Source organism: Podarcis cretensis, assembly GCF_951804945.1.
Source record: "Podarcis cretensis genome assembly, chromosome: 12".
NCBI lineage: Eukaryota > Metazoa > Chordata > Lepidosauria > Squamata > Lacertidae > Podarcis > Podarcis cretensis.
In genome coordinates, this window is record NC_137181.1 from 60,006,576 (window position 1) to 60,034,375 (window position 27,800).

The 27,800-nt window shown below is 45.1% G+C and overlaps 2 protein-coding genes across 2 annotated transcripts in view; one reads left to right on the forward strand and one right to left on the reverse strand.

Moving 5' to 3' along the window:
- Positions 1–27,800, forward strand: part of LOC307199728 (uncharacterized protein) — a gene marked incomplete at its 3' end in the record, with an annotated part of 327,020 nt that overhangs the window by 48,819 nt on the left and 250,401 nt on the right. The gene's annotated exons all lie outside the window — the stretch shown is intronic.
- Positions 1,775–27,396, reverse strand: LANCL2 (LanC like glutathione S-transferase 2). Its single transcript, XM_079947607.1, has 9 exons — positions 27,148–27,396; positions 20,433–20,550; positions 15,357–15,564; positions 11,018–11,165; positions 9,848–9,994; positions 8,535–8,717; positions 6,619–6,795; positions 5,251–5,323; positions 1,775–3,625 (listed from the first exon to the last, which is right to left on the reverse strand). Exons 1-9 carry the CDS (start codon positions 27,379–27,381, stop codon positions 3,510–3,512), a joined length of 1,404 nt encoding a protein of 467 aa, XP_079803733.1. The 5' UTR covers positions 27,382–27,396; the 3' UTR covers positions 1,775–3,509.

The window sequence follows — 27,800 nt, forward strand, 5'->3', positions numbered from 1 at the left end:
CTCACACACAAAAGTCCCTTAAGTGGGAAGGAGGGCATGCTGAGTTATGACAGCAGGAGTTACATCGATTTATGGTGTAGGTGGTCACAATCCACAAATGTTGATTCAAGAGAATTATCCTGTGTGACTGAAGATTAGCAATTTTAAGATTTATGAACATGCCCTAGTGAATCCCTCCTTCATAGAGAATAAGAGAATTGGATGGGACCACAAAGGTCCTCTAGTCCAATACGCTGGAATGGGGGGAATTTGCCCAACGTGGGGCTTGAACCCACAACCCTGTGAATAAGGGTCTCATGCTCTACTGACTGTGCTATAAATGAGTGACAAGTATGAAGAAGCTCTAAGGCAAATCATCTGAAGCGAGAGGCTTTTTGTCACAAAAATGAACTGTCTGAATAATTTTCTTATTGGGAACAAGAAAGCCTATTCAATTCAGGGGCCTTATTTCCAGTGCTGACTCGCTTAGGGCCCACTACAAAACACACCAAGTATTTTAAAACAAGTGAATAAATTAAAGTGACAAGCAAAATTGAGCAAAGACAACAGGCTGCAGGTAAAGCCTGGAGGCATTTCCAAAAGGGAGGCTCATCCATTTCAATCTCACCAATAGCAAATACCTTTCACACAAATCACTTAGTGGGAAAAGGCTGCAATTCCGTGCAGGGTTCCTTGGGAGCAAGTCTCACCCAACCCAGTGGGACTTAAAACATGGAGTGGATCAAGTTACACAGCTGTAGTTACATAAGAATGAAACAAGGCTGCTGTCCCAAATGATAGTGCTGGGATCTCCCACAGTCAACCATATTTTTCGCTCTATAGGACGCACCCGACCATAGGACGCACCTTGTTTTAGAGGGGGAGAACAAGAAAAAAAATTCTCCCCCTCTCTGCTCAGCGCCCCTTCAGTGAAGCGGCGGGAGAAACGGAGCCCCTTCCATTTCTCCTGTCGCTTCGCTGAAGGGGCGTTGCGCAGAGGGGGAGAATTTTTTTTCTTGTTCTCCCCCTCTAAAACAAGGTGCGTTCAGTCGCCTTCAGTGAAGGCAACCCGAAGCCTCTGGAACGCAGCAGGATTTCCCGCTGCGCTCTGGAGGCTTCAGGCAGCTACCTTGGAAGCCTGGAGAGCGAGAGGGGTCGGTGTGCACTGACCCCTCTCGTTCTCCAGGCTTCAGTGAAGGCAATCCGGGAGTTCCCGCTGCGCTCCAGAGGCTTCGGGTTCCTTTCGGGGAGCAGCGGGAAGGCTGCGCAGCCTTCCCGCTGCTCCCAGAGCTTGTGGGGCTGGCGGTGGGGGAATCCCGGCTTTCTGCCACCCCCAGCCCCAAAGAGCAGGTCGGGGAGCAGCGGAAAGGCTGCGCAGCCTTCCCGCTGCTCCCAGAGCTTGTCGGGGCTGGCGGGGGAAGCCTGGGTTGCCCCCCCCAGCACCAGGGACCACACATTCGCTCTGTAAGACGCACAGACATTTCCCCTTAGATTTTAAGTGGAAAACAGTGCATCTTATGGAGCAAAAAATACGGTAAATCTCATACGTTGCACTACAATAGCATCATGTTGGAAGTTTCCATGTCTTTGACAGCCATGAAAGTGGTGATAAACTCAGTGTGATGATGCCACATAACACTGTAAGAAATCCCAGTGGATGGAGGGGAGCTTGCACAGTGCTGCCAGTTTTGGTGGCGCTAGTAGTAGACCTATGTCATATGTAACATGTAGTTTCAACTAATGCTGTCTGTTGTCAGAGCACAGGTACGTAAGAAAAAATTGTTCAGAACACATCTGTATTTTGCTAAATTTATTTTTTTTGAAAACAACTTTAACAGCAAAACATTGTGATAACTGACTTTCCCCCTAATCCACGACCCCTTCTTCCAAAACACTCTCATTTATGTTGAGAGGCTATCCTTTTTCTGTTAGAATAAAGCAGTGCAACAAAACTCAGAACAATTTGATACAACAACCTTTAAACATCCTATCTAGGAAGTGGGGTTCACTTTTCAGCAACGGTGACTGGAAGCTATTCAAGAAGCCAAATTTCTCTTATATAAAAAGTACACCCAGCAATGCAAATTGTCAAAAATTTCTTTTAGAAGATGTGGAAGAGCAAAATGTAAACAAAACAAAGTTGTGACTCAGGGCCTGAATGACACACTCACTATGTAGCTCTTCAGACAGAGGAACAACAACAAAGCAACCTTTCAGAGGGTGAAGCAACAAAAATGGGACTGTCTATGTCACCTAGCAGGGAGATTGACAGTCTTACTATTAATCAGAACTGGATACCTTGGCCCCTTCTCAGAAACTTCAACAGTAGTAGTAAGCCATTTCATTTCCCAGAGTCCTTCCCTAAACTGTGGGGCTGAACCCAATACTGCTTTTGTGTGGCTCTGCCTAGTTTTGTCAGAAAACTTTCCATGATGCACAAGAACTGAAGGGATGATGTTCCTCTACAAAATTGGTGGAATTATGTGGGCTACTTAGGGCATGTCTATGGCCCCCTCCCTACATTGAAAGGATCTTGTGTTTCAGAAAGCACTTAAGAGAGTTTTCAAATCTGAAAATCTCATAGAAGTACTTTTGAAAATGTGCATTGTAGACTTATTTCAAGGGTGGGAGGCACAGAAGATGTAATGCTCACCTATTTAATTTGAAGTGAGCTTCACTCTTGGAGGCACAATCCAGCCCCACGCATCTCGACAGTAGAGTGTAGTACTTGTTTAATTTTTTCCCATGGAAACCAGTGCAACATTCGTGATTCACTTTAGGTATATTGAAAGCCTTAAAAAGTCCCCATGGTGGGCAGGGGGAGATAGATTTGGGGAATAATTTGGCCAGATGTCGGGTAACTGATTTCAACGGCAGAATTTTAATCATACGGTTAACCTCTTCAAGAAAATCAATAGGAGATTTATTTTTTAAAAAGGTTCTTAACTCTGACTGGACCATGCTCTTGATGTCTTGGGGTGGGGTGGAAGGAATGTTCAATGACTTTGAAGTTGTGAGTCCAGAAAAGGGTCAACCTAGCTGTGCATTTGGTTGGGCTTGCCTCCCTCATTCATTCATGGTAGCTAATAGGCAGAGAGAGTGTTCCAAATATGAGGTCCTGTTTCAGCGGTGGAGAAGTGTGTGCTGTCATTACAGCCATGCACAGAAAAACAAGCAGGACAAGATGTCACTGACCAGTTTTCAGCTTCACAATGAACGGAAAAAACTTTACAGTTACGGACAACACCAAGGAACATGCAAACACACCCAGAAAGACCTGGAAGGACAACTGTGAAAACTGAAAAAGCAAGAGTCCCAATGAACTTAAGCCTGATCACTGCCACAGCTCAAGGCATCTCTTAGAATGAAACATTGAAATGTGGAATTCTCTCGCTCATGCAGTAACAAGAAGCATGGTTCTTTGGAGAACAGGTGAGAAAGAGTTTTTCCTCCAGACTCCCAACGTTGGTTCAGTTTCACTTGAGGCACTAAGCAGTCATGTTGCTTTGGGCATTATCTCCAGTTTCCATTTACCTGTTCTGCTCCTCTTTGCTTTCTTTCCTTTGAGGGCCGAGTTCAAATGCTGGGAAGCGGGAGTTCTGGGGGTCAATTATGTCGGAGAGGAAGTGGATAGCTCCTGCCATACCTGAAGCGGACAAATCCCAAGTTCAAAAAAGCACAAAGACAGAAAGCCTGGATCCTTTGGCCATGAGAGAGCTGCAAGGGATCCCCTGGAACAGCCTTGCATACACATAAAACAGAAGTTACCAGTCCATAAGGGAAGGCAGGATTTGCCTGTTTATTACTTTCACAGTGCCTCCAAAGGGATTGCACCTGGCACGCTTTATGGTTGGCCTCTGAGCACAGCTACCAGGGTATCTGCTACAAGACGCACTACTAGCATCTACTCTCAGAAGGCTGCCACAGGGGACGTGAGCTCCAGGAAATGGGGAGGAGACTGGCTTTTAGTGGTGGCAAGAGGAACATTCAGATGGCTGCAGGAGAAAGCCAGAGGATCACACACAGCCAAGCTGTTTCACCAGGACTGATTCAGAAGATACATCTTATATCCTGGAGAGAAAAGCTGTATTTGCATTTGTAAAGCACGTTTGGCTTTGGTGTGTTCCTGTAGCATTAGGGTAAAACCAAACTATCCTAATTTAGCCAAGTATGAAAAACAGGGCATTGAACATACCCCTCAAGTCCCCATTTTTCACAAATGACTGTTGGGTAAGAAAAGTTGGTCATCTTAATGAAATGCAGCACTCTGTATTATAATTTTGTGACATGAAGAACATTTCCATGGATGAAAAGGCAGGTTTCTTATGTGTGAAATGCAGTGATAATGTCAGCACAACTTTGGATACTCTTGAATAATTCTGCAGTTCCATGTGTTAACAACAGATGGCAAATGAGTCATTTCTGAAAACAACCTTCAGTGCTGAGCATCAATGGTCTATTTTTGAGTTTCTATGGTAAGATGTCTATGAGAAAGTTAAACACCCAGAGACTATACATTGCTGAGATCTATAATCCTATCTGCCAAATTTGACCCTCAAACAGATTACAGCATAGAACAAATCAGATCTTCCAGCAATAGTAATTCAGTTGCTCTGGCAACGTATTTCAACAGGAAAAGTGAACAGGGCTGTAGAACTCAAAAGGTGGCCATGAATATTAAGCAGGAACCATGCACATTTCATTAAGCAGGCTTGTTGTGCAGCCCTATACATATCTACTCATGAGTAAGTCCCACAGTGTTCACTGGGCTTTACTCCCATGTAAGCATGTTGAGGACTGCAGACCTGGACCTGGTTCACACATGGACATGTGAGCATGTGGACTCCAGAAGAAGAGATTTCAAACACTTTGCTCTTCCCAGTTCTGCTGCTACACTGAGCTAAACCACAGCTGGGTGTAGCATGTTGTCTGAACTTTGTGGTTCAGCTCATGTTTGTGCTCCCTGCAGGGTTTGCCCTATGGATTACTGTTCATGGCTTGTCTGGAGGAGCTAAAGCACAAGCCCAGGTTCAGATGGCACACTAAGCCAAACCCTGACTTAACACAGCGGCAGAACCATTTCCTTTCCTGGAGTCCACAGGCTCATGCGCTCAGACACGGATTGGCTTGGCAAAACATGTGAACCAGGCCAATATCAGCTTAAGTGAATTTACAGTCCAACTAAACCATGTAGCTTTGAATTCAATCATATAGCAATTTTATAATATACATGTTACTGAATACAGAATTCAACAATAAAAAATGTCTTGCCTTCAAACAGTGAGTAGGGTCGGTCAGGAATACGACAGCCGTGTGCACCATAGTCCAGACACCACTCTGCAAACTGGGGAAAAGGCAGCAAATAGGGATGAAGAAATAATGACTAAAATATTGAAAACCAAAGTAAATAAAGATGTATATCTAATAGATATGAAATACTGTGGTGTGCAAGAAGTCAGCTCAAAGTCAGCTGATTAAGAAATCTAACTTCAGCCCTAATAAAGTTTCTGATGAAATTTCAGGAAATTGCAAGTGCAGATTATCCAAAATCCAATCTGCAGTGATTAAGGTTTACAAAGCACTGACCTCTCTCTCTCTCATTGGACACAGTGAAATGAAGAGATAGTAAGTCATGTGCTTACATTAGAAGGGAGCATAGCGCACTCAGCAGCCCTGAGCACAGAATGAATCCCACCAGCAGCCCTTTCCTATGTGAAACTCTCAAGAGAGGGAGAAATACTTGTTCAGAACCAGTTCAACAAAGACTGATAGCACCTTGAAAAGGAGTAGCTTGTCTTGTAAATAAAGGTCTGTGCTTAATGTTGAAGCAGCTTCTTGTTCCTTCTTGTCTTGGGAGATAATGGAGGAGTGCACCGGGGGGGGGGGGGGTGGAGTCAAACCGGTACGGAAGAGAAATGTTTTGTTGCAGCTGGGGCAGGTGAAGGGGTCTGGTTGTGCTGCTGCAGATGCACCATGGTGCTTTGGATAAAGATGGTAAACAAATCCCTTAGCAACTAATGTATTCACCATCTTTGTTCAAGAGGCTGTGTCACATTGGGAGCAACAACATTTTCATGGTTTTCTACAGAAGTGCTGTCACTGCTCCAACAAAACCCACCTCACTGATGGCTCCTCCACTTAACAGCCACTAGGTCTTGGTCCAGGGATGGGCTCTTTCCGTGAATGCCAGCTCATCTGGGCAGAGGCCGCCTCAACCCTGGAAGTCAGCTTCACTACCCTATCTCATAACTCTCCCGTAACAGCAAACTCAAGCCTGCATACTTATGTAGGCAGAATGGCAGCATCCATGCACAAAAGGGAGGTATCAGCAAACCGGTGTGTGTGTGTGTGTGTGTGTGTGTGTGTGTGTGTGTGTGTCAGAATTTTCAGAAATGCAGAACGTCCTTAGAAAATAAAACCCCCCATCAACAATCATAGGTCACTGAGAAGCAAACTCGTTCAGTGGGCATAAAATGCCAAAGTAACTGGGGAAAAGCACGGCTGGAACCCTAAATCGGATGCTCCTGAACTAAGTCATACTCTGGAGCAGGTCCAGTGAAATCAATGGGTTTTTTCTAAGTATAACTAGCGTTGAGTATCACCCAGTTATGTGCATCAGAAAATAAAATTAAGGAGTACCTTGCAAGCTCGATAGAGGTACTTTTTATCCTGAGTGAGATGATAGAGGGATAAGAAGGAGTAGCCATTGCCAGCTGTCCCGTGGCAGATGCCATAGCCTTTCCTCAACAATCCTCTCTGCCAAATGACATCACTACATTCTATTGCATCCTTCAAATATTTATCCTCTTTGAAAACCTGCAGAAATGTGAACACAAGTTTAGCCACAGCAATGAACTAAAAATACTCACTATTTTTAATGACAGCCTTCTTGGTGGCTGCTCCCAAACTTTGAACCTCCCTCCCTAGAGAAGCTAGACTGGCTCCCTCCTTGTCCTTCAGCCAGCAAATAAAGACCTTTTTGTTTCAGCAGGCCGTTGAGAACTGACTATTTTTAATAAAAGGGCTGGTGCCTGCCATGTTGTTTCTGGGCTCCTGGGCAAGCAAAAGGATCCTAAGAGCTGCTTAGGGTCAAGCAACACATACTTTTAAATCTGAACAGGTGACACACCACATACTACCATATTTTTTCATGTATTAGACGAGGTTTTTTGACTCAAAAATCATGTCAAAAAACTGAGGTCATCCAGTACACGGATAGTGGCATGGCGGGGGGAGAAGTGGCGTGCCCACCTGCCCGCTGGTTGCGCAACTTCCCCCGATGCCACTGTGCGTGGGAAATGATATAGGGAGTGTTTCCTGCCCACAGTTGCATGGGGGGAAGCTCAACAACTTTGGGCCATCTCCGCTCATTTTCTTAAAATTGAGTCACTAAAAATGGGAGGGTGTGTCCTTATACATCTTATAGACAGAAAAATACGGTAATTTTGAAACTTCCACAACTTCAAAAGCAGTTTGCCATATGGCATCAGGAAAGTACCTTGTGTTGCTATTAATATTTTTTCTCCTTAGAAATCCCCTTGGACTTACAGAACTAACAATTTTCTTAATGCATGCAGTACAGAAATTATGTCTTAAGAAGCAGTGTAGACAACATGCAACCCATACTATGGGTTTCCGTTGGAAACCTAACTTTCAATTTTGAAGTACAGTAGTACCTTGGTTCGCAAACGCCGAAACCCCAGAAGTAAGCATTCCGGTTTTCAGATGTTTTTTGGAATCCAAACATCTGATGTGGCTGTCAGCTATTGTTTCCAGGGCGCCTGCACCAATCAGAAGCTGGGCCTTGGTTTTCGAACTTTTCGGAAGTCAGACTTCCAGAAAGGATTAAGTTTGGCACTTTTGTATTTGCAATTTATTTTGCATTTTTGAGGCTTTTTCAGTTAATTTGTTTTTGTGACTGTGTGGAACCCAGTTCAGATACTGAATGATTCTGCGATTGTGGAAATGGATAAAAGCCCCCCATCCAAACAATGACTATAATCAGTGCAGGTAAGAAAAAAAATAAATTATTTTTTATCATCTACGATACGGTCTTATTTATTTTATAGTACAGTACATTGATTATTGCTTTCATTTTATGGATCAATGGTCTCATTAGATAGTAAAATTCATGTTAAATTGCTGTTTTAGGGGTTGTTTTTAAAAGTCTGGAACGGATTACAGTGGTACCTCAGGTTAAGAACTTAATTCGTTCTGGAGGTACGTTCTTAATCTGAAACTGTTCTTAACCTGAAGCACCACTTTAGTTAATGGGGTCTCCCGCTGCTGCCGTGTCGCCACCGCGTGATTTCTGTTCTCATCCTGAAGCAAAGTTCTTAACCCGAGGTACTATTTCTGAGTTAGTGGAGTCTGTAACCTGAAGCGTATGTAACCTGAGGTACCACTGTTTTGGATTACTTTCTATAGGAAAGCGCACCTTGGCTTTGGAAGAATTTGGTTTTGGAACGGACTTCCGGAACGGATTAAGTTTGAGAACCAAGGTACCACTGTATGCATTCTTCCGTGCCTCATGATTGAGCTAAACAAGGACATACCTTATATGCTTGCATGAGCATATGGATGACTCCTGGGGAACCATGGCACCAATGCACCAGCCTGTCAGTTTCATTACTTAAAGATGATGGATAATTCCCAGATCGAAATTTTTTATGGCGCACATAGTCAATGCTTGGCTTCACCAGTTCTCTCAAAGTCTCTTGATCCACATTGCACACTGGCTAAAATATACAACAAACACACAGTATTTTTTTTCAAAATAGAAAGCAGTATTTTTTTCATATTACTACAAATCCATGCTGATGTGCATTCACATTGATGTATCTGGAAAATAATTTTACCCTTGTTTAACTGGATGCAGTGAAGGTGGGAGACAACTGTGGCTGTTATATATTTAGAAGTTGGCATCACATGTTACAAGGAGTTGCCAATAGAGAGTAACACTCACTCAGGCATCCTCTTTTTACCCTGCCACTAAGTCTTCTGAAGTGCCCATTTGTGCATGTCCCATACCAAGAGATACGTGAGCTTTCCCACTGACAGGGAACTTGTACATCTCACAATGGGAAATGGTTGTTAAAGTTATCGGAGAGAAAGTTGATATGTTGATTAGAGAAAAACTATTGCTGACATTTATTCAAACAATAGTTAGAGAATGCCTTTTGGACTTTTGTGTAAAAAGGAAAATAGATTAATATGAGACATCTGGGTCAGGAAGACTGGGGAAATATCGCCTAACAGAAAGTAGATCAGTTGCATGAAAATATTCTAGAGTGAATATTTTGATTAATTTCTTTTATGAAACTGACAAAAAAAATGGAAATTCTATTTATTTTTCTTCTCTTATTCTCTTTTCTTTTCTTCTACTTTTTTTGTTTTCCTTTGGTGTTTTCTCTTTCTCTGTTTTTGTTTTTATTTAGTTTCTTTTATCTTATTGTATTATGACAAAACTTTATTTAAAAAAGATCAACACTGAGACCTCTGCTATTTAACTTGTTCAAAAACAATTGAGAATTAGGGGTGAGCAGTGAAGTTTGCCGATGATGCTAAATTGTTCAGGGTCATTCAAACAAGAAGAGATTGTGAAAACAAGCTCTCCAACCTGAGTGAATGGGTAATAAAATGGCAAGTGCAATTCAACATAAACAATGTAAATAAGTGTAAATTGATGCCTGTTGGCCACTGTGAGAACAGGATCCAGGACTAGATGGGCCACTGGCCTGATCCAGCAGCCGCTTCTTATCTTCTTAAGACAAGTTCCCTTCTCTCACTGTTGCCCTCAGGAGAGTCTCCTTCTCTATCCACCCACCCAACCCCCAACCCCCTTTTCCAAACTGGCTCCTATCATTACCTGCATAAGCATATAGTAGATCCCAGACATGCCATGGGCTGCACCAACATATTGTTTTCTGTGCCACTGATACAATAATGGGCACCGTTCTGTCTTTCGTTCCTCTCTGGAAAAGTTTTTACCTGATTCAATGATGGAATCCACCACCTGATGCAGACAGATAGAATAACAGGCATTCCATTATTCTGAGAGAACATCTCACATCTGGCCGGTACACTCTGTAGCCAAAGCCGTAACAGTGGAGTTATGAAAGCCTAAAAATTTCACAAATTTCTTTATGTGACCAGTGGGAGTTGGTCTTGCAATAACCTTTTCAGAGACTACTCTGAACTTCTTGTTCCAGCCAGAAAAATGAAAGAAATCAGGTGTGGAGAACCTTTGGTCCTCCAAATATTCCTAAACTACAACTCCCATCCTCCCTGGCCACTGGAGGTCCAAAAGTCACCCAAACCTACAATAAATGCATAGGTTGCAAAGGGTATTCAAGACTTCCTCCAGGTAGAATTTCTGTTACTACATTTCAAAAAGCAATGCTTTATTGCTAGTGAAAGGGACCCCAGCATGTGGAGCAACTGCATTAGTGGGAGCTGCTTGCAAAAGTGTCAGAGGTGTGTTTTTTTCTACTCCTTAAATACTATTACTTTATTAGAGACCAAGTATGCCTTCTCTGCTGTACAACTGAAATGCAGGAGCACTCAGTTATCTTTCAAGATAATAATGGCTTCCATTAAGCGTGGATATAGGACCACTAGTCATGGATAAGTACAGGCACAAGTACAGACAGCAACCGTTTTAGGTGTGTCCGATATGTCTGTGACTGCAACCATGCACATTGTGCCAAACCCAGAAGTGACCCAAAAATGTCACAAAAAGGTGCGGAATGGGGTGGCCTTATGCGGACCCTGCTGATACGCACGTGGGTCCAGAATGCAACCTCCATGCAAATCGAGCACCGCCTGTATAGCACTAAGAAGAAAATGTAAGCTTTTAGAAAAGCATTATGTGGAAAGCCCCAAAGAAGGCAGGAGACAGTTCTGCAAGATTGAAACAACAAATGGGATGTGTATGGAGATAGCTAAGTGCAGGCAAAAGGTGGAAAGCATTACAAAAGGCACCAAACAACCAGCTCTGTACAAAGCCAATGCCTGGGAAAGAGCGCTTCTCTCTTACCTCCTTGATAGCAGACTGTGGCACAGCCTCGGGTCCAATCTCAGTATTCAGATAAAGCAAGGCATACAAGTAACCAGCTCTTCCATAAAGCAGCTCATCTGGAAGGTCAGAATCTGTGGCAAGGACTATTCTCTGGAGCTGCAAAAGTCTGGAATGAGAAAGAATTGGAGGGAAAACTGAAGGCTTCCCAAGTATGGGAAACTTGTAAATAGGTTGCCGCAGTGAATAGGAACTGCCTCCAGGTGATCAGGCGAGTAAGCTTTCTGTACACAGAAAAGACTCTGCTCTCCTTTTTTGCAACTAACACAGCAGGTTGATGTAGCCAGGTGAGCTGGCAAAAACCACTGTGAGCTTGCAAAGCTAACTAAAGCTGAGGTAATTTAGGCTTTTCTAGGTCAAATAATTTGAGAAAGAGGCCAAAATAATTCCACCAGAACACAAGAAGCCATTGGTTCATCTAGTTCAGTAGTGTCTCTCCAATATTTGAAACAGAATTTTTTGTCCGGTCTTATCTGGACTGGTGAAATAAAAAATCAACTGTGTAAGATTCAATGAGGCGTATCAACCTCTAGCCACTCAACATCACACATGCTTCCAACCTGCTCCCGACTATTATCCTCTCATTCTTTATAAACAGCAGTAGCAGCATTTGAAACTCCCTAAGGACTAGTCAAGTTTTGCAACTTGCCAGGGTCCAATTGCAACCAGTTTTAGATGTATGGGCATGATGTCTTGCACCTAGGCCCCGTCCCAACTCAGCACGAGTGCTCTCCTCCAATCCCCATCCGCACTCAGGGCGCAAGTGCTCTCCTATCCATTGGCGGTGAGGGCAGTAAGCCCCGCCCCCACGCAGCACTCCCCACCCCCGGAGGCAAGCCCCATCCTGGCGAGGGCTGGGGAGAGTGAGGCTCGCCCCCACCCAGCAGTCGATACTGTATAGCAGATAAAGACCCCATCACGTTTAACCCACTGTGAAGCTCAAGAAACATCTGAAGTGGTAAGATGATTTAACATGAGCTAAACATACTCGTGTGCGATTCCTGCTGCTTATCCTGAGACAACTCTGTGAACAGCCCCCCCCCCCCCCCCGGGGAAGTGGCATATTTCCAACTTTTTGCCTTCTCAAATGCTTCACACACATCAGTCAGAGAGCACAACCATATCCTTACAGCCTGCCTTGTCCTCTAACCAGCCAATCTGTGAAATTCTACCTTCATCATAGCTTTTAAGGCTGTTGGGGGGAGGGATGCCATGGTGGAAACCAGTACTACAAACATTATAGAAAGTGTTTTAATGGAGGAGAGGACAGAACCCAGTGGCACCCCATAAGTGAGAGACCAGGGGCCTGAACACCACTTTCTGGACATGGCCCAGAAGGAAGGAGTGGAACCACTGTATAACAGTGCCCCCAGCTCCCTCTAGACGGTCCAGAAGGATGTTATGGTCGATGGTATCAAAGGCCGCTGAGAGACCCAGCAGAACTAGGAAACAGCTCTCACCTTTGTCCCTAGCCCACCGGAGATCATCAACCAGCACGACCAAGGCAGTTTCAGTCCCATGGTGAGGACTGAATCCTGACTGGAAGGGATCTAAATGGTCCGCATCCTCCAGGCGTGCCTGGAGTTGTTCCGCAGCCACCCGCTCAATCACTTTGCCCAAGAATGGAAGATTTGAGACTGGGCAATAAAAGGAATTTTAAAAAGAACAAAAGAGGTGGGGGGAGCCAGGAAAGCAAACCCCCGTCATGTAAGTGAAAGGGAATATGCAGAGCTCTGATAAGCACGTCTTACCTTGGCGCTATCTTGCCCCACATGATGGCACTGAAGTAAGATATTTAAGTGCGAACTGTACACTCAAAGTGTGTGTCTCTTCCATCACTTGTGTAGGCCTGTAATATGTGTTAGTTGTTGTGCTAGAAAGTTATATAGGGGGTGTAGGGAGAATCCAGAGCTTGTTTGCAGCGTGGAAAGAAAGGAGAACCTTTTTCTGCCTCCCCACTTCCAGCCACTCTCTGAAGACTGAAGAAGGGGCCCACAAAAGAATATTGATGAGGACAAGACCATATGAAAAATGAAGATAAGGTTTTAGCTGGAGTTCATTCATTTTCAGCTTTGTAATCTTGTAATACAAAAAACAGCAGCGCCTAGGCATTCTGTTATTGCACCCATAACCTAGTTTTCAGGCCTCATGTGGCACCTAGATTGTCTACCTGAGCTAACGCTGAGCACTGGAAACAGGTTATTTCCAGGCCGTCAAATGGAATTAATGAACTCCGCCCACCCCCATGCTGTTAAGCAAATTTCAGCCTTCAGTCATCAAGGTAAGAGTAAATCAAGTTAGGAATATGTAGAAATGAAGCCATCTATCTGTCTTTCAAATTAGCAGCACCTATCCCTTAGGCACAGTGTAAACTGCTCCAAATCACTTCCATTTCAAAAGTGGCTTAAGATACACCAACCTAGAAGGGGGAAGGGAGCTGCTCAGAAAAAGGAGAGAGAGATCTGCGCCCCCTCAGCTTTCTGGATGGCAGCCACTTCCTAGGAAGTAAGCCCAACTGTTTCCAATGACATTTATTTTCAATTAAGCAAACGAGAATCTTAGCCTTAATCTCATTTTTATTCTCTGCTTCCCACTCCACAAAGCAGCCTGGTTGAAACAAAATGTGAAAAAAGCAGCGCCCTGCCTTTTATTCTCAGCAGGGAAAGAAAGTTCCATTTAAAATGCAAACAGTCATATCAAAAAGCCCTGACAGAGATTAATCTTTCAGAGACTGTGGATTAGGAGGAGAGTGATGCAACTTCTAAATATAAACTGCAGTGCAATGGCTGTAGGCAGGGCAGAGCCCCCAAGAGCTCTGGGTATAGCAAGGGATGCTGGGGAAAAGCGAACAGGTAGGGCCAGGGCAAAGAATGCTAAAAGAAACCACTTGTGTGTTTATAACCTGCCAAAGGTCACTAGAGCCTTGTCCAAAACGGGAGGAGAAAGGCAGAGAAGTATCCCAGAAGCCTCTGGATCAAATGTTATTCTTTCTAGGGATGGAAGTATCAGAGGAAACCAAACCAAAATAAGCAAGACGGATCCTTTCTCATGCTATGGGGGGTGGGTGGGGTGGAGATGGCATCTTCTTTTTGTAAAGATCCTCCACCTGCTTGCCCAGTAGTAAGTTCTCCTAGCTGCAGGGAACTGACTGAGTCCCTATATATAACCCTAGCATGGCAACTTGCTACTTTGCAGGTGCTTTGCCTTCTGCAAACAAAAGTGACCCTTCTCTCTCCTATACAGCTGCAACTGAAAGTGCAAAAAGATGCTTGCCATGAAGGGGTTGAACAATAGAGACTGGAGAAACCAGTATAACTTGCATTTCACAGCTGAATTTGGGGAAATCACTTGAAGCATTCGCTTTACCGAGCTATTTCAATTGTTTTTGTTTGATTTGCTCATTGCAAACAGCTAAAAGTCCGTAAATTTTGATAATAAACCCGATTTGCAATGGGGGTGGAATAATTTCAATTGCAACTGTAGATGTATCAGGGATAGGGATAAACACTATTGGCTGATTCCTCATTTTCACACCAATTCCTGATTTCAGAGACTTCTACTATAGCTAAGGCGGGATGCGGGTGGCGCTGTGGGTTAAACCACAGAGCCTAGGACTTGCCGATCAGAAGGTCGGCGGTTCGAATCCCCGTGATGGGGTGAGCTCCCGTTGCTTGGTCCCAGCTCCTCCCAACCAACAGTTTGAAAGCATGTCAAAGTGCAAGTAGATAAATAGGTACTGCTCCAGCGGGAAGGTAAATGGCGTTTCCGTGCGCTGATCTGGTTTGCCAGAAGCGGCTTAGTCATGCTGGCCACATGACCCAGAAGCTGTAAATAAAGCGAGATAAGCGCCGCAACCCCAGAGTCAGCTACGACTGGACCTAATGGTCAGCAGTCCCTTTACCTTTACCTTTTACTACTACTGCTACTAATAATAATAACACTTGATGAGGGAAAGTATCATAGAATGAATGGACTGATTTATTATTTCAGCACCAGGCAAATACCTTTTATTTCCTTTGGCTTTTAAACTTTTAACACCTGGAATGCTTTTGTGCTGGTTTGATATGTTAATTCTCTGATTTTCTCTGATTTTACTATATTGCTAGGGCGGCTAACTGGCAGCAGCACATTAAGAGTCTTTCTTTGGAGGCTGAGATATCCATAAGAAAAACCAACTTAATCCTCTCCAGCTCCTTTGTCTGGTCTCCCAAGGCGGGGTTTTGCTCTGCTGTTACTGACCCATTGAAGAATGCTTAGCCTATCTCTAAGCGTTTGTCCCCAGCCCATCGCAGGTACTCACTTGGTCACACATTCCTTGGATTCAGTGTCATTCTTCAGCTTGTGGTACACCACTGCTCCCACTGCCAAGGGTCCAGCATCACCACAGAGGAAAGTAACCCTTCTTCCATTCAGATTGCGTAGGATCCTCTTCACATAATCCAGGGATCGCTGTAGATGACTTTGTTCTTGCGTCACACGGTACAGCTGAAGGTACAAAAGGGCTATCCCTGGAATCACCAGAAAGAAGAAAAATTAAATGGACTTATTCTCTCTCCTTTGCTGACCCATAGAGTCACAATAGTCCTTTAAAAATAAATAAATGATGACAGGACTTTTTATACCTTTTTGAAACCAGGACTCACTTAGCCACCAAGTACAAGATGGGTCTCACTCTTCTTTTTTGCCTTTTCTTTTTTCTTCCCACCCTTCTCTTCTTAAATCAAAGCCCAGAGAAACAGAAAATGATGCTTCCACAGCCCACCTTGAGCACAGCCTGCTACTTGTGGTCTTGATTCACCAGGGAAAGACTAACCTGATCCGACTTATGCTGGCCACCAAACAAACCTTAATTATGGGATGAAATAATACTGCATAACTCCCATTAAAGACACATGGGATCATCCTGAGCAGTGAGATGCAAGTGCCACTGAATTCAGATAAGTAACTTAAATGAGGTGGGTGTCAGGAGGGAGGGTGCCAACCAGGTCTGACCATTTAGTTATTTCTACGTTTTGTATTAGGGACGCAGGTGGCGCTGTGGGTTAAAGCCTCAGCGCCTAGGACTTGCCGATCGAAAGGTCGGCGGTTCGAATCCCTGCGGCGGGGTGCGCTCCCGCTGCTCGGTCCCAGCGCCTGCCAACCTAGCAGTTCGAAAGCACCTCCGGGTGCAAGTAGATAAATAGGGACCGCTTACCAGCGGGAAGGTAAACGGCGTTTCCGTGTGCGGCTCTGGCTCGCCAGAGCAGCGATGTCACGCTGGCCACGTGACCCGGAAGTGTCTTCAGACAGCGCTGGCCCCTGGCCTCTTAAGTGAGATGGGCGCACAACCCCAGAGTCTGTCAAGACTGGCCCGTACGGGCAGGGGTACCTTTACCTTTACCTTTACCTTTACGTTTTGTATTCTGCCCCTAATCACAGAGTGATATCAGCAAGAGTCACAATTGTTAAAATACTACATGAAAACCATCAGTACAATATATTAGAGAATCAAATAGTTCAGTGTTCAACTAATACACTTGATCAAATCACAATTCTGTCAATCCCAACTACAAAGGCCGACAACCCCTCAAACCCAGACACAGTGCAGACTGGTCTCCTGGCAAGGGAGATGGATGGCAACCAACCACCACCTGCTCCTCTGACCTGAATTGGTGCTGCACACAGCTGGGTTAGCACAGACCACTGCGCTCATCTGCTCAGGTCGCAGTTTTACACCCAAAGTTGCCTCCCTCATCTACAATCAAATCATGGAAAATATTTTTTTCTGGCCAGACCTGGCATTTCAACACCCCCCCCCCCGATGGTTGGCTGACCATCAACCCCAGATTCTGGAATATAGCAGGTGGAGCAGAAGGAACAAGGACTTTGATTTAGCTCTTCGCCTCCCCTCCTTGCCTCTCCTCTTCCTCCTCTTCCTTGGTTGAGATACATCATTCCCTTTTTTAGTCAGAGTCATTTTTCCTTCCGGTCTACCTTCCAAGAGCTATTTGCCAGTTGTTGGTGGAGCCAGAGGCAAAAGTGGGTAGAGCAACAATGTAAATTTTACAATTATACAGTAGGCTAGCTTCTAGAAATAAGCCCTGCCCCTCCATCCTCCATCTAGAGTCTAGACAAGCAAGAGGCATTATCAGAGTTCAAGCAAGACAGATTCCAGCCAGGCAAAAACACTTTGGATGTGAAGGAGAGCCAGTGAGGGATGTAACCTGGAAAAAGTTCAGGGGGCCAGACACAGATACAGTGAGGGATTTCTGCCCCTGCCCACATGTTTCGCCCCCAGCCTGGTAAGACAGAGTCTAATAGGCAAAATATATTGTACAGTGGTGCCCCGCAAGACGGAAAACTCGCTAGACGAAAGAGTTTTCCGTTTTGGAGGTGCTTCGCAAAACAAATTTCCTATGGGCTTGCTTTGCAAGACAAAAATGTCTTGCGAGTTCCTGCGGGTTTTTTTCCCTCCCCCCCCCCCTTTTTCTAAGACGCTTATCCGCTAAGCCGCTAAGCCGCTAAAAGCCGCTAAACCGCTAATAGCGCTAAGCCGCTAAGCCGTCAATGGGCTTGCTTCGCAAGACGAAAAAACCGCTAGACGAAGAGACTCGCGGAACGGATTCTTTTCGTCTTGCGAGGCACCACTGTATGACATTGTGAACTTTGAATGATTTATATAACAATCTCAATGTCCATGCCTCTTTCTCACCCTTTGAATATTACAGTGGTACCCTGCTTCTCAAACGCCTTGGTACTCAAACAACTGCAAACCTGGAAGTAAGTGTTCTGGTTTGCGAACATTTTTTGGAAGCCGAACGTACTCCATTTTGAGTGCCACACTTCTGTTTTGAGTGTTACGCTGAGGTCTGTCTGTTTTTGCTATTTATTTTGCATTTTTGTGACTCTTTTTTGTTTTTGTTTTTTTGTAACTGTGTGGAACCCAGTTCAGCTACTGATTGATTGTATGACTGAAGTACATTGTTTATTGATTTCATTTTATGGATCAATGGTCTCGTTAGTAAAATTCCTGTTAAATTACTGTTTTAGGGCTTGTTTTTAAAAGTCTGGAATGGATTAATCCATTTTGCATTACTTTTTATGGGAAAGCGCACCTCGGTTTTGGAATGGACTTCCGGGATGGATTAAGTTTGGGAACCAAGGTACCACTGTACTTCAATAATAATTGTTATGCATCTTGTATAATAGAAGAAATGCAGCAGAGGTGAATACTGAATCTTGCTGAATTACATTATCTCTGTTGGGGGAAAATGAAAACTTTTTTCTTAGGATTAAATTAGAGGGTTGCATGATATGAGCCTGAGTGTTGGATCTTGACCAGAGGAACGGGTTCAAAGCCTCATTCTGCTATGAAGCTCACTAGAGTAGTCTCCCTCTTATCTTATACAATCTTAAAAGATGGTTGTGACTGTACATTGGATAAGCATATATGTCACTATGAGCTTCTTCAAGGAAAGGCAGGAAAGAAATGTGTGGAAAAAATAAAACATATACAACTGTTTTTATATTTAACAAACACAAAAACAGTTCTAAAACTTATTTTTCTGTCGTATTTGAGCATTCCTGAAGAAAGCCCAAGCCATTCTCCATGGAACTGATATTACTCATCCATCTGTATTGCTATTTTAAGTGGAAGGTTGATTTGTTTTAATTGCCCTAGTGTGAATTAGCAATTAATTCTGTCAATCCCAGTGTCAGAATTCTGTTCTGCTTCTAAAGAAACAGCAAGTGAGAGGCGGCATTAAAAAAAAAAACCAACCTTTAGTGCCACACAGCTGCCCCCATTTTTAGGTTTTTAAAACAAACCAATCACAAATGTCACCTTTTTGTCATTTCTCCTCCTACAGAACCATCTGCCCAGAACATTCTGAATCCTTCCAAGAGCCATTAAGAAGAAAAGAGGAAAAATACTGAACTCCCATTTCCAGAACTGAATGTGGGCCAATAATCCTCTTTCATATTTAATTCTTCTTAGCAACAAAGCTGGAAGGAACCTGGGGAGCATGTGGTGCAAACATCTATTATAGAATAGGATAATGCATGTATCAGTTGAAGTCCACCTTGATTGCAATATGCCATAAGCACAGAATTGGAATGAAGAAGTATCCACATCTATGTACACTTAGTGCAAATTAACAAATTTTGCACACAGCCAGTACAAATTCACTGACCCCCCCCCCCAAAAAAGGCTGTGTTCTGCAACCTGAATAACTATACAAATTAATCTACTTTACTTATTTCATGATGGCTATTTTTACAATTCTGAGTTATTTGTTCCAGTTTGTACATCATGGGGAGGAATAATGAGCTATGCAGAGCACCAAAATCCTGGACCACTGTACATCTTATTCAACCACCATCTGGCTCCTGAGATTTTAGTAGCCACATACTCTACCCAGAGAGGGTTTACCTGGCAGGCAAAAACTTTCCTCTATAACCAGGTCTTTGGTCTTTAGCTTTGTGTGTTCTTTTACAAGTGGGCAGCATGTTTGTTTAACATATTTCTTTCTCCTCTTGGTTTTAATGTATCTATATGTGATTTTTTGCCTGTTTGTATGGTTGGCTGTACGTCACATTGGGTTGCTCTGGGCAAGATAAAGCGACTAACACATTCAATAAATAAAAAAATTTGTTGCTGCCATATGGACTACAAACTAGCATTTTCAAAAAATAAAAATACGAAAGCAAGAATTAATAGGAGATTGAATTCTATGCCCAATATAGCATTCTGTTCTTTAGATTACAAAATAGTGACATACACACTGCCTAATTAAAAGGCTCAATCCACCAATCATCTCATCCAAATGGGTCAATCCACCAGTTAACCTTTTCAAACCCCCCCCCCATAAGCATACAAATAATGGTAGAAAGTGTTGGGTAAATTGAAAACTACAAGTGGCACCAGACCAGACCACACACTTCACAAAAGCAGGCCAGGCTATGCTCAAAACGGTAGTAATTGGTGGTGGTGCGTTTTTTTATTTTAAGAATTTGGAAAACAGGATTAATAGTTTTCTTAGGTGACCAAGGAAGAGCTTTCCTGGCCAACTAATTGTTAATGGCTCTAAGTGGGAAAGTAAGCAGGAAGAAACCTGCAGCAACATGGTCTTCACTTTCTACCTCCAGAGAGCAACTGGGTTGAAAGTGGGAGTACATGCCAGCCCTATAATGCTGTCAAACATTCTGAATGTGGTTTCATGGAAAAGCAGACTAAAATGATGTGAATATACTTATCAATGGAATATCAATGGAAACGAAGCCTGAACCTAGAACCCAGCACTAGATCACAAAGTAATCTGTTGTATCTGTGAGGATCTTAACAATTCAACTCCAAAAGTAATTCCATGAACTTTGTCAAGAAGTTTGGGTACCTCACCTGTCCAGCCAGTATATGCAGAGCAGTCATGAGGATCTGCAGTCTTCAGCCCTTCTTCCATTTGCTGCAGCAGATCCTTAATTTTAGTTGTGATCCTTTTACTGAAATAAGGGCAGATCTGTAGGGGGGGGGGAAAGATAATTTAAAAACCAACAAAACACCTAAACAGCTAATTAAGGCTGTTCAACACACGTTTGTGCATAAACAAGGCCACCTCAAGCTATTTTGCTCACCTACAGGAAAATACAACTCTTCCTAGATGCTGAGCGTTTCCTCTTTAAGGGTTATCCTGACTGGTGCCTATTTCCCTTCTTCCATTAGGAAAGGACTAACTCCATTCACTTCTCTAGAGCAGTGGGGCCAACCATTTTTGGCCTGAGAGCCTCATTTGCCCTGGCCAACCCTCTGGTAGTTACAGGCCACGCATGGGTGTGGCCACCACCATCCCCATCTCCCACCTCGGATCTGCCCCTACTCCCCACCCATGAAATTATTTGATTGTGGAAGAGCAATTTAATAATTTAAATCCCCATCAGGGTACCAGGCTGGACAGAGGTTTAAGCCTTTCCACCCATCCTAGTGCTGGGTCTACTTTGGTTATGGGGAGGTGAAGAGAGAGCGCAGGTCCCCTGAACCAATTGTTTACCTCTCTCCTGCAAAATGAGGAGGTAACGGGGCTGCAGTTGGGAAGACAGGGGAAGGCACAGTTGCCTCCACACAATCATAGGCCATGCTGTCCCAAAGCTGTTAACCATTGCTCTCCCTAAATGTAAGCCAGGTGCCTGTAAAATGCTACTGATGTAGGCAAGTGAGTTGGGTCAGCTGCAGATTAATTAAAATCAAGCAGAAATATTCTGGTTTGTGTGGAGTCAAGTTCTAAAATTTCACCAAATACTAGCTTCATTTGGTTATATATCAGGTTTTAATAGAAGATCATTCAATCAGCAAGAAGAGTAAAGAGTGACTGAAATGAAATTCCATCACAAGACTAGGGAAGCTCACAAAGAACCCATTTTCATTCATACAGAACTAATCATAACTTCACTTGCATAATTATGTCATTAGGGTGGACGTTGGCAAGATGTCTAATAAGGAAGTTAGGTATGGAATGATGCAGGAAAATTAAAAGCCTTCTTTTTAACAAAACACAATTAACCAGGTTAATTCACATTGTACAGTTGTCTCAGTCATGAATATGGGCCCACAGATGTTCTAGCCATGAGAAGTTTTACTAGCCAGACTACTGCTATATATTTGTTAAGTCATCTATGGACTCAAGAGACAAAGAACAAACTATGTTCCATTTTGGAAGAGCTTCCCTGATCAAGAAGCCCATTATCAGAAAATGGACTATTCTATGAGCTACACCTAACTTATTGTTACAGCACATAAAAACAAGCAAATCAACAAACAACAACCCCACCCATAACCCCAAAAACAGTAATTCCATATAACACATTACTGAGAGGACACCAAAAATGAATGCATCAGTTTTAAAAGCCCAGGTTCAAGAGGCATGTGTTCCGCAACCAATAGAATTGTCATCATCACAAGCACAACTGATTTATTATTCACCTTCTAAATTTACACTTAAGATAATCAAAACACACACATACATACATACAAACACACACACAAATAAGACAAGGATAAAACCCCAACAAGTGGACATTTTTGGGAAAGACCCATTTCTCCAGCTGGGAATGCCTATCAGAACAAATTTATCTTCAACTGTTTCCGGAAACTGCAAGGAAATGGCTCTAGATGCAGTTCTGCAGGGATATTACTGGGGCCATCACCAATGAGTTGCAGGATTCATCCATTTTGACCATCAACAGATAGCCCTGATGACACCAGAGTGGAGAGTCAGTGTGTCACTGTTGCAAGAGGAATCCATGCATAGCCACCATGAAGCACCACGGATGCTTTTCAGCCAGTTACTGTTTCTCAGTTCAATCTACCCCACTGGCTTGTATGGATAGGATGGGGTGACCCTAAATAACACCGCCTGAACTTCATAGCGCAAGGATAGTACTGTACACAGACACAATACATAAATAAATACTGCTGGAAACAATACACAAAATTATTGATCTGATCTGCCAATCAATGGCATAAAGATGTTCCACAAGACAGTGATGAGTTCCTGTTGTGAAAGTTTATAAACTGTTATGCATAAAGTATGATGCCATTTAAACCACACCACATGATTTATCAAAAAGGTAACTCTAAATACGTTTCCCGTAAATGTGAATTACAAGCAAGTCTCAAGTGGCCACAAAGCAGCCAAACATCACTAAATCATCTGAAGATGCCCTCATTACCGTATTTTTCGCCCTATAGGACACACCGTCCCATAAGGCGCACCTAGTTTTTTGGGGGGGAAATAAAGGGAAAAAAATTATTTCCCCCCCAGGCGCAGGGGAGGCCCGCCCGAGCTTCCCCCGACCCCAGCCCCCAAACAGGCAGCTCTCTGCAAGCCGTGGGAGCCCAGGGCTGGCTCCCGCCGCTTGCGGAGAGGTCCGCGAAGCCTGGACCCGCTGATCTCAGCGGGTGCAGGCTTCGGCATGCAGGCAACTCTCCGCAAGCAGCGGGAGCGCTCCCGCCGCTTGCGGAGAGGTCTGCGAAGCCTGGACGCGCTGAGCTCAACGCGCGCAGGCTTCGGCATGCAGGCACCTCTCCGCAAGCGGGGGGAGCGCTCCCCCCGCTTGCGGAGAGGTCCGCGAAGCCTGGACACGCTGAGCTCAGCGCGCGCAGGCTTCGGCATGCAGGCACCTCTCCGCAAGTGGCGGGAGCGCTCCCCCCGCTTGCGGAGAGGTACGCGAAGCCTGGAGAGCGAGAGGGGTCTGTGCGCACCGACCCCTCTCGCTCTCCAGGCTTCAGCGAAAGCCTGCATTCGCCCCATAGGACGCACACACATTTCCTCTTCATTTTTTGAGGGGGAAAAGTGCGTCCTATAGGGCGAGAAATACGGTAACTATTCCCACTAACTGGCAATGCTTGCCATTAAATATCATTAGGCTTCAGTTGGCTCCAGGGAATCAAAGTCTAAAATAAACCTTAATTACATGGAGTGTGCAATGCAACCCACAAACATGACACATACAAACAATTAGATAGGGTTCATTAATTAATTAGACCTAAGTCTGCAAAGTCCATTCTGTTGCTTGTTTGGGGTTTTTTTTTGGGGGGGGGGAGCGGAATCATCAGGGTTTGAAGGCAGCTCTTGATTATGCTCTTCAGTTACCCATCATAACATTGTGACTCAATTTGAGGCTGTCAAAACATTATGATCCTGTGCTGCTCTAGTGATGTGATTAAGTCAAGCAATGGCTTCAGATACAGGGAAGAGCAGCATTTCTCATGCATGCCATTGGATGACTGGCTTGCTTATCTAACTATGGGCAGCTGGAGTAAGGCAATGACAGACTGAGTGCCAAGCCAACAACATCTGGGGACCCAAGGTTGAGAAAGGCTGTCATAGGCAATGGCCTCACAGCTGAGCCAAAATGTATGGCACTGTGACAAATGCATGGTGTTCTTTGTGTCTCCTAAGCTCACCAGTAGTATTCAAAATGGAGCATTGATATCTCCTTCAACAAAAACCTGCACACCTCCCTGTGGGCGAAAATGCTTGTCATATCCCTTCCAAAACCACTCCAAGCACTGGCCTTGAACAGTAACTTCAAGAACCTAGGCAAGGGTGGCTGCAAGTTTCAAGGGAGCCTTTTCCCAAATGACCTCCACTGAGTCCCAGTTGCCTCAACTGGTGCAGTGACAGGTGGCAGCAGCTGCACTGTTTCTTTGCTCCACTATAGTAACACCGCATGCAAGAGACAATTTAAATGGCTCAGGAAAGGTGTCAGCACAGTGGTGGGTCCTGCCAAGAGGCCAGGGCCCCAACAGCTTCCCTACCTGCACCCGAGAAGCTGTTAACCACACTTAAACCACACCACGTGATTTATCAAAAAGGTAACTCTAAATACGTTTCCCGTAAATGTGATTTCAAGTTTCAAGGTGTCTTATTTCCAGGGGGACACAGGGTACTTTTTTATTTGGTAGGCCAAATACGGTAAGTTTGGGAGCCTCTGTTCTAGAGCACCGCCTGCGGCACTTTTAGCTATTGTTTGGGGGAAAGAATATAGCACCATTGAAAAATTTAGCTGGCTTTGAGCAACTTACACCACCTGAGGTCACTTTCATAACTATTTGGCTACAACCCCATGCTCCAGGGGTTGCTTGCATGGGTGCAGCTGGGGGGGGGGTATCGAAAGTACTCAATTATCTGAAGCTTTCCCCCTCAGCAGAAACCTCCCCCCCCCCATGTCCTATTCAAGGGACAGGTATTTTTACCTATGATTTCCCAAGAAAAGCTGAACAACTTTGATTTCCTTAAAAAAAGCTCCCCCTCCCCCTTAACAAAAATCCTGGCTCTGCCCATGGTTGCTAAAGCTTTCACCAGTGACCCTGGGGAGGTGCCCCAGACTGAGCTTTCTTTTTAAAAAAAGAAGTCCATCTCAGCCTTCCTAGAAAAATGTGCTGGTAACTTTTTTCTTTGTATAGCGTTTATTTGAATAGTAATTTAGCAACCCTTGTTGCCGTTCACATCACCATCATCTGATTTTGCCTCAAATTGAACGATATTTGTAGAGACCACCACAATTTCATCTTGGCATTAAGACACTGAATTAGGACTAAAAAGACTTTTAAACACTACAGCCAACCAGGCCACGTTTGCCTATGATTTCGCAGATGTAAAACCACATTACCACTTCAGTAGCCACCAAGCTGTTCCTTACAGCTTCCTTGATGGTTAGCGGCCAGACTGCCAGGTCGTCAGCAATCCTTTCATGCCATCCATAGCCTTAGGAATTTCAGCAGGAGTTGGGGGAACCAATTCAACTTTAGCATAGTACCAAAATGTGGCCAGGTGAAGCTTTGAGTAAGTGGTAGCAGCAAAAATGAGCTTGGGCCCTTTGGTGGTGACAGCATCACCAGCTTCTGTGCAGCCTGTGCCATCCTGAGAGTGAACGGCAGCTGGAGGAAGACTGGAAATGAGGAGGAGCGGAAGACTGGAGACAAGGAACCGTGGACAAGCCATGCTGTTAACTTCTAAGTGATTTCTGTGAAATGAGAGTGTGTGCTATCTTGTACATTTTCCTTTCTATTGAGGAATGCTCCCTCTTAGAATCATAGAATTGTAGAGTTGGAAGGATCCTGAGGATCACCTAGTCAAACGCCCTGCAATGCCGGAATCTTTTGCCCAACGTGGGGCTCAAACCCACAACCCTGAGGTTTAAGAGTCTCATGTTCCAGATGCAACAGCATCACTGCATGTGTGTATGTAATATCCATATTGTGTGATCATAGTTTCAGTGATATATACCAGTATTTATAAATACTTATGGTTGCCCACTATTGCTGAGGTTGAGGTTTGTGGTGTCCAATTAAGAATTACTATTAAAAATGTGATATTAACAATATGTCACTGATATGAATTGTGTATTAGTTGATGAGTTTCTAAAAAATGAGTAGAAAGTGCTGCTGCATTGCCCCCCCCCCCATGGCAATTAGCCATTCTGTTTTAGCACCTGCAACCCAGGTTCCAGGAGCCATGTGGTGAATAGATTTTCTATCTCAGTCTCTTAGCACTGGTAATCATAGTAGAAAAACCCAACACGTAACACACATTGGGTGCATATATGCTACCTATCACCATCACACCATGTGTTGAAACGCAACCTAAAACACAGCACTGAGGGGGAACAGCCTCACTGCCTAACTTTGTCAACCCAGCAGGAATTGCTTCTGAGCAGACATGTGTAGGGAATCCCACAGCGAGGGAGCAGTTATATTTGCACCCAGCTCCTGAAATACTACAGAAGGAATACTATCGCTTTATTACCATATTGTTGCAACCTTTACCAATCCTACATGTCACCATATTCCTCCTTCCAGTCTCCAATTTAACAAGCCTGTGACAGGGTGGAAACAATTCAGGCCGTGGGCAAGAGCCTCACTTGATAGGATGCTCCTCCATACAAATTTATTATTTTCTATGTATTAAATCAAAGATCTCAGTGCTATTCACAGTATACAAATACGGAATAAAAACCACAAAATACAAACAAGAACGAAGCAGAGCAAATCAATAACACCCCCAAGCACATTTAAAAGAAAAAATGCAGAAAACCAGCTTCTCCTCAGAGACCCGGCTGGGCTAGTTTTCTGCGAGAGGCCCCTGCTTTTCCTCAGCCCCCGAGGCCGGCGGAGGCCCAGCAGAGGCAGCGGCGCGGCGAGGGCGGAGCAGCCCCCCAAGTCCGCACTAGGCCGGCCTGCTTCTTCACGAGGCGGCCGCCAAAGGGGCACGAAAGACCCACAAGCTCGGCAGCCTTTCGTAAAACTCCTCAGGACGGAGCGCAGCGACCCCGAAAGCTCCGCCACTTTCCTCAGGGAGACTCTTCGCAACTTCCGTGAGGTAAAAAGGCTTCGAGGCCCAGAGGAGGCGGGGGGGGGGAGCGGGAAGGCGAAGCGAGGAGTTGGGGGCGGGGAGGGAAGGCGGGGCACAAAGAAATATGCAACAACAACAACAACAACAACAACAACAACAATAATGGGTTAGGCGGGTCATTATTTTGCTTTCCCTCTGGACCCATCTCTTTATTTCCCTTGCGTAGCGTTCAGGGAAGACGCCGTGGCCCCCAGCCCCCCTCACCTTGCCGTCTTCGTCGAAGAGCGGGGGGTCTCGGTCTCCGTCGCCGGGCGAGGGCGGGCGGGCGCGCTTCCCCTCGGAGCCGCTGGGCGACGGCGGGGCGCCGCTGGCCGAGGAGGAGGCGGCGGCGGCCCCGTGGGGCTGGAAGTCCGGGAAAGGGTTGGCGAAGGCGCGCTCCTCCATCTCCGCCTCGCCGCCCAGCTGCACCTTCAGCCTCTTGGACATGCCCTCGCCCATGGCGGGCGGGCGGGCGGGCGGGGAGGAGGCGCCCGAGAGGAGGCCCGGGCCGGGGCCGGGGCGGGGGCTCAGCAGGCGGGGCCGAGGCCGGCCGGGCCCGGGGGCTCAGGGCAGGGGCGCCGCCCCATGGCTGCTCCGAGCGCGGGAAGGAGGGCGAGGGCCCACGCTCCCGCCCCCCCTCGGGATCAGTCCTTCGGGGAAAGGCCGGAGGGCAGCCCCCAAGCCCGCTTGCGCATCTTGCCTCTCTCCCCACCAGCCAGAGAGAGCGCGATCAGGCCGCCTTTGCTGCCGCCGCCGCCGCCGCCGCCGAGGGGCTGGGGGGCTGCAGCTGCTGCATCCTCCTCCTCCTCCTCCTCCTCCTCCTCCTCAGAGCAGGAGCATCAGGACCATCAAGGGGAAGGAGAAGCCGAAGACCAGGC

Excerpts from the sequence above, each read along its gene's own strand:
- LANCL2 (XM_079947607.1), bottom strand. The coding sequence starts at position 27,381 with ATGGGCGAGGGCATGTCCAAGAGGCTGAAGGTGCAGCTGGGCGGCGAG. Across the intron at positions 20,551-27,147 it reads TCTTCGACGAAGACGGCAAG|ATCTGCCCTTATTTCAGTAA; the intron begins GTGAGGGGGGCT and ends CCCCCCCTACAG. Across the intron at positions 6,796-8,534 it reads TGCTCATGCAAGCATATAAG|GTTTTCAAAGAGGATAAATA; the intron begins GTATGTCCTTGT and ends ACATTTCTGCAG.